Here is a 21,199-nt window from a genome sequence, read left to right as displayed (position 1 = left end):
GACAAGTGGCCGACGCATAATGTCGGCAACGACAGCCAGACATTTGTCCGTCAATACTCAAACCAAACCATTCGCTCATTTACCGGATATCAAGCAGACAGCCGACACAGGACATACAAACAATGAGTCTACAAGATTTGCCCCTGAAAACACGAAGAGGGCCCAATCGACGGCGATCAGCGTTTTCAAGCCATTCTTAGCAAAGGACAACGTCACGATGGATTTCGTTCGTGGAGTCCTTCTGGCAGACAGTAACGGCGCGGCTCGTTCGTGAAGTTGTTAGATCGGTTCGCCATATCTCGCCTTTGCTCAAGGGCGCGGTGGCGAGCTGTGCAAGCGCAACAACGTCATGAGCTACTACCGTAACGTCAAGAACTGGTTGCTTGAAGACTTCCCCAAAAACCGTCATGTCATCGAGTAGCGGCTACTCAAGATGGGTCGCATCCTGGAACGCTACTGCATGAAGCGACAGCAGGGAGAAACGGTGGACAAGACACCTGCGTGCACCAATGATGACTTGCGCTCTCTGGTAGATGATCTTTACTACGACTCGAGTTCGGCCATGGAGTACCAAGATGCTGCACTCCTGAGCACCATGTGGTATGCGTTTGGACGAGCATCCGACCTGGCATTTGTCCGAAAGAGCAACCTGTCGGTGTCTTCGGGCAATGTACCGTTCATTCGTCTGACCAGGGACAAGACGTCTGAAGAACAAGGTATTTCTCTCTTCCCAGACAAGAAATATTTTATTACGTGTCCTCTACACGCTATCGCGATGGCACTAGCGATGTAAGCGTTTCCAGTTCCGTCCGTCCTCGACCTTGAGCATTTCAAGGCCACCGAGGACAACGAGACGCCGCTATCGGACGCGCTTCTTCACTGTGGAGATTTGAAACTCCAGGTCGTATCACGTCAGAGACCACGACGCAGCCTCACTCAGCCACCCCACAAAAAATGCAAGGATACGTCAACCGGATTATGAGGGGAGCAAGTGAGCGCCAGGCTAAAGCTGGAGTGTCAGATAGCCTGTCGCCATATTCATTCCGTCGTGGGGGAGCGCAGCACGCAAACACTGATTCTGCTCTGAGCCCGCAGTGGATTTTCGACCGTGATAGCTGGAACATGACGGCTACCAACAAGGCGTTCGCATACGGTTTCAACACCATAAATGAGAAAAGGAAAGTTTTGAAAGTTCTCAGCGATTGGAAACCAAATGGTAACCCCACCGTACCTTCGCTGGCTACTTTCAATTCCGCAACGAGAATGAAGCTACGCGAGCTGGCGCGTATTCTGTTCGCGTCAAGCATGGCTCTTGAAAACAGGGCCCTGACCATCGATCAGCAAGTTGCCGACCTTTTTGTGGCTTCATTACTCCAGGATTTTCCAGAGGTCAATGAGCAGTACCCCATGAGTCCATACACATCGCGGATGCGAATTTGTCTTGTTTCCCTCAAGGTGGGGATGTCTGAGAAGACGATGACACGTGAGATGGAACTGATAAACCACCAGAATGCTGTCATTGCACGGCTTATTGACGAAAACAAGAGTTTGTTTGCTCGTGTGGCTGAGCTGGAGAAGCGAAAATCGAACAGCGAGACTGTTGAAATCTCAAGACCCGACACGACATCTTCTGTATCTGCACCTGCCAATGCGACGCAGTCATCATCGAAGCCGAAGAGAAGAAGTGCATATCAGTCTCCTGCTGCGACGTGGTTCGAGTGGTACACGAAAACGCCGCGTCTGTGGGAGGTCTGTGATGACCGACAATACAAATATCAGTCAAAACAAATTGTCGGATTCATGAAGCAATTCTTATCTTAAGGCTTTCGGCTAGATCCGTCCGATGCGAAGTACTCCGCTCAAGTTATACAGGCTGGAAACCAGGCGCAGACCACCACGTACAAGTTTCTCAAAGTGAGAGGCATAAAGCGCAAATTTGGATCGGGTTTGCTCCAACAACTTCGTTTGCTGCACCGAGATGGAGCTTTTCAAGAGCTCATCGAAACATACCGTGCTCGCCTTGCCATCGACATGATTTTCGACCCCGTACCTGATTCAACGAAACCCTTTGTTTAGAAAAAAGAGATAGCACAAGAGTTTTGCGGCATCTTTTCTTCACTATTTTTATCGCTTAGAAAACGCCAAAAATAAATCCAGTCATTCGTTGAAGTAAAGAGGAAAGGTTGTAACGGGGTTACACGTACAAGTGGCTACAAGCCAACTGTGAATTTAACAGGATATCTGTTAAAAGTTTTAGATACTTCCTCACATTGGTGTAAGTCACACCAATGGATACATTGAAGTGGTCCACCACAAGGAGTGGTCCACACCTACCCAAAGATCCTATTGGTAGAAAGCAACGTCTTTCTACCAATTAGAGACGTGCAAATTGGCGGGGCTCTGACAGCCAGCCGCTGTCAATCCCTTTCATAGATAATAAACAGTTTTTAGCAGATTTAGGAGGAAGGTCAATTTACAAACAATACAGTTCTCATTTTACCTAATCAAAGTCACTTGGAGTCTTATCTGATTTAAATTATATTTGTGTATTCAAATATAATTAACCTAAGTAATTACTAAGTACTTACGCTTCCTCATACACGTTGCGCAACGTGTAAGCTAAAGTAGTGAGTCAACTTAGACCCACTACAAAGGTGGTGCTACTTACCCGTTCTTGAAGACGATAAACGGTGTTCAGCCGCAAGGAGTTGCTTTATTTGTTCAACAAAACTTCACCAACGTTAGGGCTACAGACGAGGCGCTACGCTCGCAGCTCGAGACAATCGTCACGGTGGGGACCTACATGCGTTCTTGGACGATGTATTTCGAGCGCTCAGTGAGCACGCTCGAGGCCCCATTGAGGGGTTCAACGTGAAAACTTGGCGTGGCGCGACGTTCCTGGACGAACAATGCCGTCCTGTGATCGAGGCAGCACCGTCCTCGTCAGCGTTGTAGCTGCTGAGCCTTCGGACGCTGCTGAGCTTCAAGTCGCCGCAGAAGCGAAGAAACAGGGGGTCGCTGTTGCAGATAGTGACCGCATGGGCATCCGCCGTTTTTGCTGCTGCATCCCCAGCTGAAGCGAAAAGCATGAATGCTGCCTTAATCAGCGAGGGGTGTGACAGTGATGTCATCTGGATCCCCGGTCCTTCAACTCCCTTGGAGATGACACCACCGCCGAGTCCAACTGACAGCAGCGACAGCGGAACTGGATGGAAGGCAACTGGAAGCTTGGCTGCAGCACCCACATACCCCGTACGGCCGATTTTAGACTCGCGTGTACGCAGTGGTCGGCACGTCTACTTCGTGGACTGAGAATACAAGATCCGGCCGAAAACCTGCCGCCGCGAATGGTAGCTAACTTCAACCGTCGACGTCGAAGTCTCGTCCGCCGTACTTTCATCGGCCGTACTTTCATCGAAGATGAAGCTCGAGGCGGTCGTGCACAAGCGCGGCCCTCAACGCCAAGACGCCGACGCCCACTTCGTCGTCTTCGAAGAGCTGGAGATGCCTAATATGCCAGTATCAAAAAACAACAACCTGACCACATACTATCACAGGCATCCGCATTTATTACCCATGATGGATCAAGCCGATGCCGCCTCCGTACAACGAGGTGTACACCAGGTTTAGAGGCGCTGAAAGGTACGACAGGAGTTTGGGGGCGGAACAACGAAGTCTGACACCGAGTTTCACCCCCCCCCCCTTTCAGCTACATTTTCAACAGTCAGCTCTGCAGCACAAGGAAGCAAAACGTTAGTAACACGAAGCAAAATTCACAAGCCATAGCCTTACCCAACTGTGTCTGCTGCCTCTTGGGTGCGAGGGGCCCCACCTCCTCCCGCACGCGAACGCCCCGTGCACGCTGGCGCCATGGCTTGTGCTACTCCGGTGTTTTTCTTTTGTGGTGCGCCGTACCGGACCTCTGGACTCGTCCTGATACTTTCAGCGAATGAGATGATTTTGTGTTTTTAGCGAGTCAGACTCGACGTACCGACCCATCAGGGCCCTATCGGTCGCTGTCGGCAATATTACGTCATGGCTAGACGGCACTATATATCCAAAATGTGACGAGGACCCTGCCAATTCTAGGCCTGGACCCATCAGTCAGAAGCCCAAACCCTATCTCGTACCGGCCACATGTCACTTTAAACGTGGGTATTTCTTGACCCAAGTCTGGTTTTTGTATATACTTCAAGTTGTGCTGGCTACATCTGGAAACTGAGCTCTCCGAACGCGACCCCAGACCCCCAGGTGTGAGATTTGAATTCGGTCTAGGGTCTGAGGTCTTAGATTCACTCTAGAGGCCGCAGATCTGAGGTTCCAGGCCTTGAGTCGGACTCTGGGCGAAGAGCTGAGCCCTGGCTTTCTGGATCTGTGATTTGAAGCCCCATGGTTGCATAAGTCTCGGACCCCAGGTCTCAGATTGGTGACCTAGCAGTTTGGAGTGCCAGAGGTTCTGAGACTTGAGAGGGATGGCAAAAGTCTGAGACTTTGTGATCTGGAGTTCGGTCTGGGGTTTGCCTGTGCACCAGACCCTGATATGTGCAGTCTGGGGTCTAGGAAGAGGGCGTGGCGTGGGGCGTCCGATTTCATCTCGGCTCTGGGGTGCCACAGCTGAGATATGGAGTCAACATCGTAATTTTGCCCCCACCTCAGATTCCCAGCCTCAGAGTCCCAGAATTCGAGCCAGAATTGAGACATGTCAAATCGGTTGGACAGCCGGGATATGGAATCAACATCGTAATTTTGCTCCCAGCTCAGGTTTTCAGCCCGGCAGTCCCTCAACTTGTGCCAAAACTGAGACACGGTGATTGTGGGCGCAAGTTGGTGTCTGGATGCACGATGTTCGTGAAGTTAAGTGGAAACGGGTGAAAGACAGCTGCCGCCCCGAGCCTAGGACGTGACTAAGAGCCTACGGCGCGCCTGCAGGGCCTGAAGTGCGACTTCGTGGTCTCGCATATGAAGTGGGTACACAGCGATGGCTACATTGCCGGTCTGGGAGCTGCGGTAGTTGCTCGTTTAAGTTGGCGGTTGCCGCTTGGAAGGTCACTTTGAAGGGTCGCCCCGTTGAGGCTTTTCGGCCCCTAGTGTCAGGCACACAAGATTCGGCCTGACCAGTCGCTTATGGATCTGGGCCAACGGGAGCCACAGGATCTTGGCGTCATCCGGATTACACCTGATTTGTACCCAAAGTAATCAGTGTAATCAGGTGATGACAGACCAAGTCCGCCCAATCCCGGCCACAAGATCCTGGCGTAATCAGGATATCACTGATTTGCACCCAGGTGTAATCAGTGTAATCAAGTGATGACTGACCCAGACAGGCCAATGGAAGGGCACCAAGGCAGCGACGCGCATTCACGGGCGCCGCCAAGCGAGTAGCTTAGTGGGTGTCTCACCCTTGTTCAAGGTGTACCCAGGAGATGTTTGCACCCTTACTTGATAGGTCCATTGTATGTGCATGTGCATGATAATAATCAGAGTTTGTTATGCCCCGAAGATCGCAAGCTGCGGAGTTCGTTTTGCGCCGACAGGCGTGTTGCTTCACTGGGACCAAGTCCCTGTCCCCGGCGGCGCGCGCAAGGTTAAGTGGAGTCGCTTCGAGTGTTCTACGGTCAAGCTCAGCTAACTCCAACTAAATTCAAGTTCAACAACCAATCCTTTTCGTGTTTCGGCCCGGTTTGCCTTCGTTGTTGTATTTCCACACGCGGGATATTGGTTTTGCTGGGTTTTCTTGCTGGTTGGCTGGTTTCCTGGAGGTGTTTCATATTTTCGGGCGGAAGGTGCTCCGCTCTGAGCTTTCGGCAGAGCAACACCTGGGATAGTGGCTTCTGGAGTTGCCAGTGGTATTCGTGTGGCGCGAATAGTCTGGGATAGTGGTTCCCAGCTTCGCTGTGTCGCCTACATCGAGGCGTGGTGCGCGGAAGTCCCAGGGTGCAGAGGGAGAATCCTGGATCAAGGCAGGCTCAGACCGAGCCAACTCTCGGGGCCACTCTGGTCTGAGGGGCGAGTGAAGACCGTTGTGCGGCTCTCAGTCTGAGCCGCCGGAGGAAGTGTCGTGACTGGAAGCGACTCGAAGCCGGAGTCGTTGAGCAAGGAGGAGGCTGTTAAGGCCCAGAGTCCAAGGGCCTGAGAAGAGAAGTGGACTAAGTGTGTGTGGAGTGAACGTGTTTGTATTCAAGAAAACGAGGCACAGCGGACTCAGCACGTGCGTACAAGGGCCTTCCAAGCAAGGAGCAAGCTTCATCTGGGGGCCTCTGGGAACTGTCGAGTTCGGAGGCAGCTGGTGTGTCCGACGCAAGTCTGGGCCCACAGCGTAGCCTTAGGAAGAACCAAGTCAAGCGATTGCAAGAGTGAGGAACACACGCCTCACCCAGCTTGGGATCTGAGATCTAATCTCAGATTCTGAGTTGAGTGGTCTGAGATCGAGGTCTAGCCGCGAGGCTATTCCCTGATTTTGGAGCCCGCATCGCCACAAAAATATTTCAGGTACAGCTGTGTTGTACGGCCTACTTGGCTACTGTTATGTCAAGCGTGGCGACGCAAGACACAGAGAAAAGAATGAAGTTAATTAACTGGAAGGTAGACATGTAGTGCTGGCTAAGCTAAACTAAATCAAACTAAGGCTGAGGTACCCACATACGCATCACTGCGAGTTGAGTGTCGTCATCAATAGGTTCAGACCCCAGACGGCGCAATACTGTCCTGATCGCGTCACTATCAAAATTGAACTGGGTTGATCGGCGATAGAGGTGCTGGTAGTGTTGCCGAAACGAGCAGCTCAAACGGGGAATGTTTGGGCTGATCGCACGCACACCGCGGAAATATATATCGTTCTAGAGACGCCATAGTTAGAACCCGAAGGCCCAGAAACTTTCCCTTGCACCGGGTTGATGTTTCCCCTGTGTACCGAGCTTCCGCTAGTCGACCGACGGAAGACTCAGCGTCACCAGCCACGAGCAAAGGCTAGCACGCTCTCACACACAAAATATACCTCGCAGGCCCTCAGAAGGAAGGGTCCCGGCCTGTTACGGCGTGATACGAGGGTGCCGGAGCTATACTCCGGCGGGAAGAAATAAATGGAGTGCGCTCTCGCTCCTCCAGTTCCTGGCGACGACTCGTCGCTACCAATACACCGGCCACTAACTCTTGGCCCTGCCAGCTAGATGAACACACGCTACACTAGTAGATGTGCCCACCGACAGTCATAATCCTACCTACCAGGTTTACCTTGAGCTGCAGGTCGTTCACTGCAGGCACCGGTGTCGCCCTTGCGTGGTTGGGAGGAAAAGCTGTTCTGTTATTGTTGCCCGAAGGCTTATCTTGTCTTCTCTTAAGTTTCCTATCGATCAATACAAATATCAAGTATAAACGCGTCCGTTTTGGACCGCCAGTTGTAACTCACGACTCTTCGGTGCTTTCTCTGCGACGTGGCGGCGTTACCGACGACTCAAACGGCCGCTGAAACGCCACCGACGACTCGGGACAGGCGCCGATGACTCATAGGTTCGGATCTTGCCAGTAGGTTCGCACCGTACTTAGCGAGCTGCAACCGCCCGCGCTTGACTTGGGACCGTCGACGAGTCATCGTCACCGGCCTATTTTAGGCCAATCAGCGATCGGGGAGTTTAGTCCAATGACTGGCGATGGGTTGTGACTTGCCAGTTAACGCCGGCGCCTCAAGTCTTCTACGCACCCTGTCTCGGCTGCATTTCTCGACACCACAAAAATGACGCCAGTCGGCTGGACATGGCACAAGACACAGAAAGAAGCTTACATTATAATATAATGTGAGACCGTGCAGAGCACAATGTTACTTTTCCCGAAACACGATTTCTGCGATTGATGGCTCAATCGAAAGATCTTGATCCGCTCTATCCAAGTATTTCCTCCTTCAGCCTCACTGCGAATGGGGCAAGCAGACTTGATTAGCTCGGAGAGTTAGGTTCCCCCTCGAGCTGCGTGAGGCTTGGCTCATGTGACTCCCATGTCGAGGCCTTGATCATACTACTTGCCGCGTCGCGGACCATGCCAGGTCGGAGCCTTGTGTACACTGTGAAGCGCCAGCTCGATCACCTTTCCATGAGGCGAATGACCAGGTCACTTTTTCCTGCAGCCAGTAGCGCACAGGTGCCTCCAATGCGGTTTGAGTGGCAGGAGTATTCCTTCTGGGACAGTCCCATGTTCTTTGCCGCTGTCTTGATTAGACCTGCAACCTTCCCCTTCTTGATCGTCACTTTTCTTGATATCGACGTGAGACAGGGACCCAGGGCCGCCTTCTCAGTTAGCCATTTTGCACGTACTTTCAGGCAGTCCTGGGCTGCATTGACTGGGCAGATTGCTGGTTCGTTGGCCCTATAATGTCGGATCGTGGCGCTTTGTCCGATTCAGTCTCCCTTGTGGGGTTCGAACAACAATTCGACTGAATGTGCGTTCGTGGCAGCTGGACCAACTTGACCGCCATACTTGTCCCTCAGAATCACGTTCCGAACCTTCACACAGTACACCCTGCCGGCTCCGGCCGACTTGTCGACCCCAAAGCTCTGAGCTTCTGTCTAGGAAAAAGAACCCTAGGACGATCGACCCCCAAAGGTGCTGATCATGAGGTTCCGCAGGGTCTACGAGCTCCTTCATTTTGCGCAGCATCGGTGTAGAAACTGGCCGCTGGCTATCCACTTGGTTGTTCGAGCGTTGTAACCTCGAGCGATGAGCTCAAATTCCGGATCGCGGTAATCGAACCTGGCGTTCCGAACTGCATTGTGCGCGAATGCCACCGCTGCCGTCTTTCCATCGAAGGTCTGGTACTTGTTTCCGGTCTTGGCTCTGTTGTGTTGCTCTGAGGCGCACAGTCCGGCAAATAATCCGACCATCCGTGCTTGTAGTGCCCTGGGCAATTCGTCAATCCACACGGGGAAGTTGAAGTCGTTGCAAAACGTCTCCCAGTATTTGAAGTTCTTGATGTAGCGACCCAGGGTCCCATCTGCGACTGCTGCTCATTTGAGTTGTCTTGTCTTTTCCTCAATGCGTTGCCGTCTCCCTGCATGCCACACGTGGGGTGCACATCATCGGGGCCTGCCCCATGCTCCTCGTGGAGGTATGCGTCGAGAAGTGCAGTCGATATCGAGCCTTGCTCAGAGCGCACTGGCGCAGACTATCCTGTTCGTCTGGGGATCGGAAGTTCATCTTGTCGATTACTCTGGTAATCCATATGTACACGCTGTGGATCATGACGTGGCGCTAGGCGTCTATCACCTCCAATTTGGACCCCCACACGATGACCCGCACCAGTGCCCGAGCAATCTCGGCACCACGTTCCGCCAGATTGATGAGTGGCAGTTGTACGCGTTCTCTGAGAACCATACTGGTGATTAGGAAGCCACCGTCCCCGGACTGCAGCAGCCAGATGTCGTCGGCCGCAGATTTGTACTCTTTTAGCGTCATCGGGATTCCGGCGAATTCGTTCTCAATGACCAGGCCTTTCCACCACGCTAGATCCTTGAGAAGGAACTCTGTCACTGCCACTCCCGCCTTGTGCCGTCAGCGACAACGGGTTCGCACTGCGAACAATCGTTGAATGAACGGCCTTGTGATGGGGATGAAACTAATCACATGGAGGAGTACGCCAACTAGACGGTCTAGTTCCTTCACCTTGTCGAACCTCTTTGGTATAGTCTCTGTGACCACCTTACGCGGTTTGTCGATCTTCATCTGCAGAATGGATATCACTTGTTCAGGTATATCCCAATCAATGCCAACTGCATGGAACGTTCGCGACCAGGTCGTGAACTTCCGTCTCTGAGACGTTTTTCTGCCTTCAGAAGGCGATCGTCAATGTCACCTTCGATGAAGACAATGTCGTCCACCCATTGGCAGATTCAGAATGACTCCAGGTCACCGTGGATGTATGAAGCTCCCATTCGTTGGTAGTGTCTGACTGCCATACCAAAGACGGCGAAGAATCTTGGTGAAGAAGACCAACCTAACACGGCCATGCCGGATACAATGTCATGGGACTAATGCGGTAGTTTCCCCCCAAAAGCTGAGGCGTGATGAGCGTGAACGGGAACGTGCTTGAAGGCCTCAGCGATATCCGCGACCATGGCATATATCGCCCGCCCGGGATAGCGGCGCTGTAGGTCCTGCTCGCGCCGTGCGATGAACGTGAAAGGTTCCCATCTGGCATCCGGAGACGCAGCAGTGTCCGTCAAGTCGTTGACGGATCTCCCCTGGGGAGCAGATAGGTCGTAAATAATCCGGCCATCGATGTGGAGCGGAGCGTCCTTCTTGAGAACCAAGGCGAAAGACCTGGAGCAAGACTGCTCGCCCTGCGCGAGCATGCGCATGGATGCGATAACACAGCGTCCGTTGTTGCAGTAGGCGAGTAGCTTGTCCACTACGATTGATGCCCCTACATCGTCGCCGACATAATTCTATTGAACCGGGCGGACACCGAGACGACCAACTGGGTCGCGCCACAGAGGAATGAGCCCGTGCTGCGCGATGTGGCATAGTAAATCGAGTTGCGGGTAAGTGGCCAAATTGGCGCGGTACAGCCCTGGACGTAAATGCTGGACGTAAATTCTTGTTGGGGCGACTGTCGCCAGGGGTCTGACCCCTGAACAGTTCCAAGGTTACTGGAATCCCGAGCGGGGTACGACTGATGAGGCCACCCAGGATGGCCGCGTCAACGCGAGGGATGTGTAGTGGTCCAGGACCCGCAGCGAGAAACACATCGTCGCTTGGGAACGAAATATTGAACCGATCGGCAGCCTCCTAAAGGCGTTAAAACACTTCCATTGGAACGCAGCGCGCGTATCCACCAACTGTGACGGTGCGGGATGGCATCGTCTCGAAATCTGACTGGAGGGGCCTGGCCCTTGTCACGACGCAGGGTGAGGACCTTGGACCGGCAACAACGCTGTGTTGAGGCTCGTCCGTCACCTGTGGCGTAATACGTGCGCGAATGAGGTGGGCCACCATTGTCAATTCTGTCTTCACGAGCGACCAGGTCGCGGTTACGTGAGCACGCACGTCCTGGGCGTGTGTGGATGTACGAAATGGACCAAAGTGGAATCGCGGGGCTCAGAGCCGGGTGATAGGCGTTTGAGCATGGCCAGTGATGACCATGAATAGTATTGTCCGTTGTGGGCGGCAAAACTGTCCATCACCCAGTTGCAGAGTGCATCCGCCGCGCCACTGCACTCGTGGCTGAGGTGGCGCAGGTAAATGAGGGGCATGGACGCCCCTAAAAGGATCGGATTGCAGCCACCCACGGCCTGAGACGCGACGACTCACACGAATACAGCGTAAGGGCCTGGTGAATGACCACCCGCGAATCGCCAAAAATGTGGGCTACCGTGACACTGGAGTTGGCATGCACCCAGCGGAGACACTGAAGTAGGTCGTGGGCCTCCATCACATTGTTCGACTGTTGTATGGCATATGCGCGAGCTTCCCGGTGGAGAAGGGTGTGGTTGACCGTCCACACCCACCAAGCGTAGGCCGAGCGACCGGTCTCGATTCGATGGCCGCCGTCAAAGGCAACGGTAACGACGGATGTCTTCGTCTCCCCGGCACCTATTGCGAAACAAGCGCAGGGCGATCTTGCCACCGCTGTGATTGCGTCTAACGCAATCGAGGCCTTGAGGCCTGTGCCAGGCACTGGGCTCACTGAGAACCGGGTGTACGACGTCATAAATTGCTCGATGGAGTTTTCCAACGACAGGCACCAATGAAGACACGGGAGGTTGAACGAAAACCTGGTTCATATTAAGTCTGGGGGGACGAGAAGCCGGGAATGGACCTCCCCCACAGCTTCATGTGCGCGGCGGATGGCCAGGCTCGAGGTCCCCGTGGTGGATAGTGACCCTTCATAGCACGTCCGGCGGGAAGGAATGCAGCTTATGCACATGTGGACAGCGCGGGAACGAGAAATCTGTAGCCGCCTGGAAGCGCGCACAAAGCTGGGTGCCGTTCACGAGGGGTATCTGATCCCGGACGGCTGCCGGAGTGACGGTCCGCACGGGCGGTGCCCACCGCCGGGGGCTCGGCTTGAACGGGCAGACTGGTGGTCTCGGATGTGGACAGGGGTTCGGAACTGGTCACCCTGGTAGTGTGGCCCAGTGCCCGGAGGGTGGAAAACGGCTCTGAGCACGACGTTGTTGAGCACGCGGCCCACATAGCGCTGGTGCGCCGGAGAATCACTAGGAAGCTTGCGAAGCGCACGTCGGTTGAGGTCGCGACTGTCCACGCCACTTAGAATGTCATGGAATAGCTCTCCGAACACGGCTTGGTATTGGTTGCATCGTGCATGAACCACTTGTGTGGGCGAACGATGAGGATCGTCGTGAAGACCATCGCCGTGGACGGAGCGGAACACAACCGCTAGATCTGTCGGGTACCACTCGGCTGCTGCTTCTTGGATTACGTGCAGTACGTTGTGGAGTAGATCCGCCCGGCGGATCTGGAAACGCGGGCTGGTCTCAGGCCCTCCCCATTGCGCGTCGTCATGGAAAATCGAGATGTCCTGGTGAAATGAACCCGGGTCTTCTGAGGACAGAAAGTGGTCAAATAACCAAAATTGATAGCATAGAACATCTTAATAGACACCTTCGTTGGGCGATACCGGCCGCGGAAGCGCTCGTGCTGGAGCATGAAGCAGGCCCTGTCGTGTGGGGACATGTTAGGGGCGGGTCGCACCTCTTCTCTTTTTGGCTTTTTTATAGCTAATAAAGTGGAGGTCGGGTCACAGCACATTTTCGCATTTCCCTTACGAAATTCACATGCGAGTCAGTGTAACTTTTGCTCAAAGTTAAGCATGGCCAGCCTCACAGAAGCAGCCGATCTAGGAGACGTCCAAGGGGCAACAGTGGAGAGCCCAGATGAGCGCATAGAGTGGAGCGATGCTCTCGTGGAGTCGCTGTTGTTCCTCCGGATGCACAAGTACGGCCCCGCCTTCAAGGGCTCCAAGAGCAAAGCGCAGCTGACTGCAGCCTGAACTCACATTCTAGATGATTTTAACGAGGAGAACCGCCGCTCATGCAAAGTTTCGCAGCTCAAGAACAAGTTCCAGGGGTTGAAGACCACATTCAACAACATCAAGGCCAGTGCGCCCCAGACCGGCAATAGCACGGAACATCCGCTCGAGTATCCTAGCATCTGGCCTACGCTACTCATGTACTTTGGCGATCTGAGTGGGATGGGAAACCGTGACTTCGGTCAAACGGGCTCCATCACCTCGGAGGTTTCACTCTCGTCAGAAGAGCAACCGCGCACCATTGTCACTGAAGGCGCGGCCAATAAGCGTCAGGCTCGAAAGCGTAAGATGGATCTGGCGAGCGCGGTGGCGGCGATGGCCGAGTCACTAAGCTTACGATTGAACTCCAACGGGACATCTCATGACGTTCAGCCGCTTATGACCAAGATGGCTCGAATGGAAGAACAGATCACCGCTCTCGTTGTCAATCAACAGAAAACACTCCAGCTGATGCAAGCCTCCCTTGATGGGTCTCGTCAAGTAAACGCTGCTATATTGGCCTTCATGCAGAGTACTGTTGATAACGCTGTCACTACAACTATACCTGCAGGAACTGCTCAACGCGACAAGCAAACAGGTAATCTCTAATTGTGTCGCGCTTGTCGCGAGCTGGCTTTTCCTGTCCCGCCACTTCTTCTGTAGCCCACCATGCGCGGTCGATCTCCATCCAGTCTTCTAGAGCCACAGGAGTAAGTGCAGGTGTTCCATCGAGGTCGATGATCCAGTTGTGAAGTACAAGGCAGCCAACGCCATGTCTGTAGGCGTTTGTTGTGATAGATCCGATTTGAACACTCTAAACTTGCCTTTGAGCCTTCCAAACGACTGCTCCACCGCAATACGTGTTCGACTGTGCACCAAATTATACCAACGATTGGCTCGGGTCATCTCCGCGAGGATCGGATACGGGGTCAATACATTAGTGAGAAGTTGATAACCCGCGTCTCCAACGAGGTGTGTTCCGGGGGGAATTGTATCGAGCATCTCGCGGACGAAAATTGATCGATTAAATACGGATTTGTCGTTTTGAGCTCCGTTGCGTAGCGAATATGCCATGAATCGCTGGCGGTGGTCTACGACACCCATCATGTTAAATGCCGGATACCCACGACGGCAGTACCAGCCGTCATAGTCCGCAAAACGTCTTACTCGTATTAGGCACCCGTCCACAGCCCCAACAACACCCTGCATGCCACTGACGTGCTCAAACTCACTGCAAATCAGCTCCCAGTCAGACGCCCGCGTCGGTGGCATGATGGTCCTCTCGACCCAGGTCTCCAGCACTGCAAGCACTTGGTGGATAGACGTCACTGCAATCGTTTTCCCATGGCCAACTAGCTCAGTTGCCTTGTACATGGAGCATCCGTGTGCTAGATAATTCATAGCGATCGCAACTCGTGTGGAAATGTCCACCTCTGCGTTGCTTCCCAGCGGAGGTAGAACGGTGGCCCAGCTACTCGAAACGCGGCGGCATATCTCCTCAAATGCATCACGAGTGCAGCGTATATGCCGTCGAAACCAGCCCACGGAAAATACTTGTTGGGACCGAATCATATCCCAGCCAGCTCGCGGCACGGTATACTGGTGTTGCGGAGGCTCGGGCCACGTGCGTTTGTCGGAGACGACGACGGCAAGTACACATATCGAGGCCGCTGCGCATGCCAGAGTCGTGTCGCCTGGATTCATGACGAGAGAGAATGACAAATGTTACGATAGATCTGTCAATGCGTGTCTATAACAGAAAAAGAGACCAAAAGACCTCTGCTACCTCTTATTGGGAGTGTTCATGCAAAAAGAGGTGAGGGGTCGTTTGATTGGCGGATTCTCTTTCTGCGACCTCTTTTTTTACTGCGACCCGCCCCTTAGTGAAACGAGGGAAATCATCGTTACCTGCATCTGGGTTGAGCATTCTCGGGCCCGCGCGCACGACGTTGTGGACGATGGCCTCATTCTCCGACGGCCGGACGACGTTGGAGCCGGTTGGAGCCGGTTGGTGCCCCTGGGGTGAGCGACCCCGGGACCGGGAACGTGAGCGCTGGAACGAGTCGTACGGCCGATCCCGTAGGCGAGATCGCGACCGAGAATGATGACGGCTCCGGTGCGCTGGTGATCGTGAGCGGGAACGACTACGTGGGCTCGTGATCGTGAACGCCGCGCCGGAGTCTGACTCCGTACGAGCGGAACTCTCGGGGAGGAGGCTCTGGACCTGGCACAAGCATGACGTACAGACACCGCGCCCACTTCCGACACATGGTTACACGCATAAATTTCTAAAGTGACACGTATTCTTGCTAGATATAAGATTTGACAATCCTATTCCGCATATATGTTTGACAGGCGAAGAATGACCTCGTCCACTTGGACGAGGTCATCCTGGATGAAGCGTAGCGTCCATTGGCTAGAGGAAGGCTGTTGGGTTGGACGGGAGATGCTGCACGGTCACATTGGTCAGTGCTAGAGGGCCCACATCATGAAAGGACTAGTTGTCGAACAGTAACAGGATGTGGCGGTTCGCAGCCCGCATCTCGCGGTCAGCGCCACGCAGACTCACGTCAGCACACGTCTGTCCAGGGCAAACTACGTGGTGCTCATGATGGCTGACGCGTTCTTCTTGATGGCGCTGATTGTGTTTCCCGCCTAAAATTACCTGTACAAATTGATGTTTGATTTATATAAATGTGAAAAGTGTTATAGGCATACCCCCGTGTCGGAAGTGACAGCGCTGACTGTACTGGTCAGTCGATGTGACACGAGAGCGGCCTGGCCGTGGAGAGGGAGCGCCTCGCCCTCGCACGTTCAAGTAGCCGCGCGGTGAACAAGGAGGTTCAACGTCGTCGCCGTTAGCGTCGCTATGGACTTGGAGGTCCTTAGGTTGGACGTGGTCCATGGGTGGAGCGCCGCTGTGCGATGGTGGCGCCTGGCACTGGTCGTTGACGAGAGACGTCAAGTTGACAACTTGGCGGGCCAAAGCCTGCGTGGTCACGGCGGCAAGACGTAGTTGTTCCATCAACGCAGCCAACATGCTTGTCGTGATATCGGTGGTCGCCGTGGCCACAGGCGCGAGTCGCGGGTCCGTGGCTGGAGCCGGTTCTGGACCGGGAATGCTTGCTGGGTCCCGAAGTTGCGTCGAGTTGCCTACCCCAGGGGTACCGGCTGCGCCAGGCGCAGTGAACAGGTCAGCCGATGTGAAGATTGCGTCCCCACGGACCAATAACGGAAGAACAGGGTCAGGATCGTCGGTCGGGGTGTCGTCACACGTCGGTAGCGCCGTGAGCCGCATGACGAAGTTTAAGGGGACGACGGCGGTCGTTTCTCCACGGGGAGCGACATAGGCCACAGCCTGTTTACCTAAGTCCACAGTGGACCACGAGCCGACGCCTGGCGTCGAGAACGCAGCACCAAGGCGGTTGCGGACCGCCGCGGCATCAGATGCCCCATCAAACGAAAGCGTAGGCCATGTCTGACGAAACTCAGAGGGGCTCCCGTCACCTGGTGGCGGGGGCAGTGGCCAAGAATGAATTCCAAGGGCGAAATATGGTTGGCTCCAGTGGCATGGCCACTACCTGGCGAGGCCGGTTCACGTATTCACGGATGGCCACTCGGCACACAAAGCCAGATCTTGGCTCCAGCAAGATATCGATGTTGTCCACCAACGCCATCCTGGATGCACGGGAATAGCAAAGCACTTGGTCGAGGACGGGTGCATCAGACGTGTGCCGGATAAACTTGGTATCCGAATCGGAAAAGGCGACGTAGTAGACGCGAAAGCGAACGAAGCGGAAGACCGACAGTTGCGGACGCTCCACGAGCTCATCGGACAAATCACGGTAGGCCTGCGTCAGACGCCAATGCGGAATCCAGTAGGAAACGTCAACGTGTTCTTGGAGGGCTGACGGTAGGTCTTCACGGCGCTGGCCGTGACGTAGAATCGTTAGTGTCGCCTGCCAGGCCGGGCGGCGCACGCCGTCCTCTTCGGCGTCGAAGAAGGGGCCAGCGTCAGTCGGATGCAGAAGCTTGGGACGGACGCTCAGAGTCGCGTAGACTGGGCCTTCCCACTCTCCAGGGAGTTCGTGTGGCGCTTCGAGGCGTACGGTGCGGTTGGCCAGGCCAGTGTCCATCGTGACGCGGCGCGGGGGGTTCTTTGTTGGGGGAAACGGCTTGCTGGCAATGGCTGCCATGAAGGAAAAAAAAATCCTTCACGCAGCCTGGCTGCATCTTCTGGTAGCTCTGAGCTGTGTCGTCGGGGAGCTCTGGCTAGACGAACGGCGAACGGACTGGCTACCCCTTTCTGTCTCGGACCGAAAACCCCCGCTTGAGCCACTCGCTTCTCTCGTACTTAAGCGACCACCGTATAATAGTCCTTTGCTATTTAAACCTCGAGTGTTTGCTGACGTAGCAGCTATGGAAAATTTGGAAGTTGACATTTTCTTAAGATCGGTTTTTCGTTTATTGGCTGCCTAGGGGTACAATTTGCGAGGAAGCCAAAAATGGCGTTTTGTTAGCCAATGACGAGCCGAACATGCTAAAAAAAAAAAACTGTTTCACCCTGTAAAGTACGCAGACTCTTCTATGGGCTCGTGTATCAAAGGAGGTTCAAATTGAGCTATCAATTCATAACGGATTAAAGTAGCATTGTGTACTTGTCCGTGATCACACGCTTAATAACCATGCCACTCGAGTTTCTGGCGGCGCACACGCGCAGGAACCACCTCTTCTATGTCTTGAGCAACACCTTTAGCCGCGACACGATCCACGGGGGGTTGAGTGCAGTGGCATTTAAGCTGATGTTTCGGCTTCACGTACAGTACCCTGTCATCAATTTGTTCTTTGAAGCGGGCAATCGGGGGAGCGGACACGTTGCTCCCCCTCAGTGCCATCTTCAGAACCCCCTTCCTCTCCCTCTGACAGCGACAGTGATGTCGGCTCCCAGTCGCTATCACTCCTCGACGTCGCACCTTCTGACACCACATCGTTCAGACCGCCGGAATCGGACTCGATGCTCCGTGCGAACTTAACGTGAATGGCTGACGTGCTTCAATCACAAAGCCGCATTTTCTCGATAATTTGGATAGGCCCAATTTTCATCTGTACATCTTTGATCGGCTTTTTTTAATTAACCCCTAACCGCGGGAGCCTGTATTAGACACGACTAGAAAAATCCTATCAGACACGTTAAGGAATCTATTTCATTTTCAGTATGGTCAATACAAAACGTAAGTCAAAGAGGGTTCAGGGTGCCGGAAAGGCGCACCTATCCCTTCCAGCATGGGAAGGTACGCTTGAAGTTTCGAAACGTAGAGATAGGCCATAGTGTGGGCCACACACTATCCGACGCCACTCGTTCACCCCCCCCCCTTTTTTTTCCAGAGCTCTCCGGCTCCTGAGAACAATGGCTGGTGTGGTGTCGAGAAATGCAGCCGAGACAGGGTGCGCAGAAGACTCGAGGCGCCGGCGCCGACTGGTAATTCACAACCCATCGCCAGTCATTGGACCAAACCCCCCGATCGCTGATTGGCCTAAAATAGGCCGGTGACGATGACTCGTCGACGGTCCCAAGTCAAGCGCGGGCGGTTGCAGCTCGCTAAGTACGGTGCGAACCTACTGGCAAGATCCGAACCTATGAGTCATCGGCGCCTGTCCCGAGTCGTCGGTGGCGTTTCAGCGGCCGTTTGAGTCGTCGGTAACGCCGCCACGTCGCAGAGAAAGCACCGAAGAGTCGTGAGTTACAACTGGCGGTCCAAAACGGACGCGTTTATACTTGATATTTGTATTGATCGATAGGAAACTTAAGAGAAGACAAGATAAGCCTTCGGGCAACAATAACAGAACAGCTTTTCCTCCCAACCACGCAAGGGCGACACCGGTGCCTGCAGTGAACGACCTGCAGCTCAAGGTAAACCTGGTAGGTAGGATTATGACTGTCGGTGGGCACATCTACTAGTGTAGCGTGTGTTCATCCCTGGCAGGGCCAAGAGTTAGTGGCCGGTGTATTGGTAGCGACGAGTCGTCGCCAGGAACTGGAGGAGCGAGAGCGCACTCCATTTATTTCTTCCCGCCGGAGTATAGCTCCGGCACCCTCGTATCACGCCGTAACAGGCCGGGACCCTTCCTTCTGAGGGCCTGCGAGGTATATTTTGTGTGTGAGAGCGTGCTAGCCTTTGCTCGTGGCAAGTGACGCTGAGTCTTCCGTCGGTCGACTAGCGGAAGCTCGGTACACAGGGGAAACATCAACCCGGCGCAAGGGAAAGTTCCTGGGCCTTTAGGTTCTAACCCTAACAAGCCCATTGAGTCTTCGGTGACTTGGTGGGTGTTGTTGGTGGGGAAAGTGTGCCAATATATAATTTAGCGCGTGTTCCTACACGACAACTGGTGCCGCGACCCGGGATTGGTGTGACCTTCTGTGTTTCGTGCAACGGCAGGTCGATCGACTTTACGAGCAGCAACCAAGAGAAGAAGCGAAGAAGAAGAAGAAAAAGAAGACGAGAAGAAGAATGGCGAAAGGATCACGTTCAGCGGTACCAGCAACCCCAATGAAGACTGGCGGAACGCGTGGCGACGACTCGACTGCGGCCCTGATCACGCCGCACCTCGACTCGATTGCTGAGCGGACCGTCAGCTTCGACGACTCGATGACTGGATCCGACGCCAAGGACAAAGAAATGGATGAAGACTACGGCGATTACCTGGAGGAGAAGGCGCCTGCGCCAGCGGTGGTGACACCCGAGACTCCGGAAGATACAGTGCTGTCTGCGGGACGCAGCGTGGGCACGCGTTCGTTGTCGCGAAACCTCACGGTTGAGCTTGACGATGACACGCGCTCCGTGATGCGCAACCTCGTGGACGAACTGGATGATGTGGATGGCCCTGGGCCAGCGTGTGACGACTTGGAAGACTTTGAAGACGCCGCCGACGACTCGAGGTCACCGGTCCTGACGACTCAAGTGACTGAGCAAACCTCCGGTAACCGGCCGCCACTCAGCGGTGACACGCCGGTGGCCAACAAGGTTCTCGGTCGACTTTATGACGAGATGAAGAAGAGCGACTGGGGTGAGCTATTCGAGCCAACGATGACTCGCCGAGCGGTCTGGACCGATTTGTGTCACGGGTTGGCTCGCCCAGTTAGTTCCGTGACAATCGAACAAGTGGTGAAGGAAACCGAGCGATTTCTGAAAGCATTGGGGTTTCGGTCTCTGGAGCACCCTTCGCCGTCGACTCTGGAGTGCTGGGTGCCGGCCGAAGCGGCGCGGAGCTCTGGAAATGGAAGAAGCGACTCCGCCCAGCCTTTGGCGTGAACTCGTTTACCCTGGACGACTCGCGGAAGACTCGTGCGGCTCGCGAAGTGGTCAACCTGGCTAGCGTACCGCTGCCGACGACTCAAAAAAGGACAAAGCACGAAAACCCAAGCCAAAACCCCACTGGGAGGGTGTTTAGCGCGTCAGGGGAGCGATCCCCGTACTTTCAAGACTCCCACATGGTGACTCCACCAACTACGGGCTACTCAGACCGTGCTAGAAGCACCACCGATGACTCAAAACCGTACAGAAGCACGCGAAGCAGTTCCGGACGGAGCAAGAGTCGTCGCTACCAGTCCACTGACGACTCGTCAGACGAAGAAGCAGTCTTCACCGGTGATGGAAGGGCGCAGTCGAACGAATACCTGCGTCAAATCTATGAAGTGACCGAATTCGAGTTGCTGAACGCAACCCCAACGATCGAAGTGGCAACACATCGATCACTGGGGCAGATCAAAGCATTCTCGGGCACCAGGAACGAGAGCGAGAACTCGATGCAATGGCTTCGCGCCTTTGTCTACGAGATGAAAGGGACACGAGCATCACCCAATGAATGGTGCATGCCTTTCGAGCTGAGTCTTCGGGACGGCGCTCTACATTGGTACCGACAACTGCCCAAGAGGACCAAGCGAACATGGAGCCTTCTAAGCGAAGCCTTCATCAAATACTATTGCTCCCAGTTCAGCCAGTCCGCGGAGACTCGCTACTACTCAGCCAAGCGCGAAGACAAGGAACATGTTTGCGACTACCTAAACCGGCTCAATGGCTATGCCAGGAACGCCGGAATCCGGTTTGAGAGCAACGGCCGCAAAGCACGCGACCACGTCAAGCGGTTCCTCGAGACCTGCGGCGACCGGGAACTCGAACGGCGTTT

At 54.3% G+C, this 21,199-nt stretch overlaps 2 protein-coding genes across 2 annotated transcripts; one reads left to right on the top strand and one right to left on the bottom strand.

The window, feature by feature from the left end:
- Positions 1–433: 433 nt before the first annotated feature.
- Positions 434–13,624, top strand: IUM83_15262 (Testis-expressed sequence 10 protein; the record flags this gene model as incomplete). Its single annotated transcript, XM_067940066.1, has 2 exons — positions 434–716; positions 13,011–13,624. The coding sequence occupies 2 exons, from the start codon at positions 434–436 to the stop codon at positions 13,622–13,624; spliced, it is 897 nt and encodes a 298-aa protein (XP_067794451.1).
- On the bottom strand, positions 11,975–14,821 carry IUM83_15261 (uncharacterized protein; the record flags this gene model as incomplete). The annotated part of the gene is made up of 2 exons (XM_067940065.1): positions 14,523–14,709; positions 14,802–14,821. The coding sequence occupies 2 exons, from the start codon at positions 14,819–14,821 to the stop codon at positions 14,523–14,525; spliced, it is 207 nt and encodes a 68-aa protein (XP_067794450.1).
- Positions 14,822–21,199: the final 6,378 nt, after the last annotated feature.

The sequence above is a fragment of the Phytophthora cinnamomi genome, assembly GCF_018691715.1.
Source record: "Phytophthora cinnamomi strain GKB4 chromosome Unknown Contig24, whole genome shotgun sequence".
NCBI lineage: Eukaryota > Oomycota > Peronosporomycetes > Peronosporales > Peronosporaceae > Phytophthora > Phytophthora cinnamomi.
The sequence above is the reverse complement of the archived record's forward strand: the minus strand, read 5'-3'. Positions and strand labels throughout refer to the sequence as shown.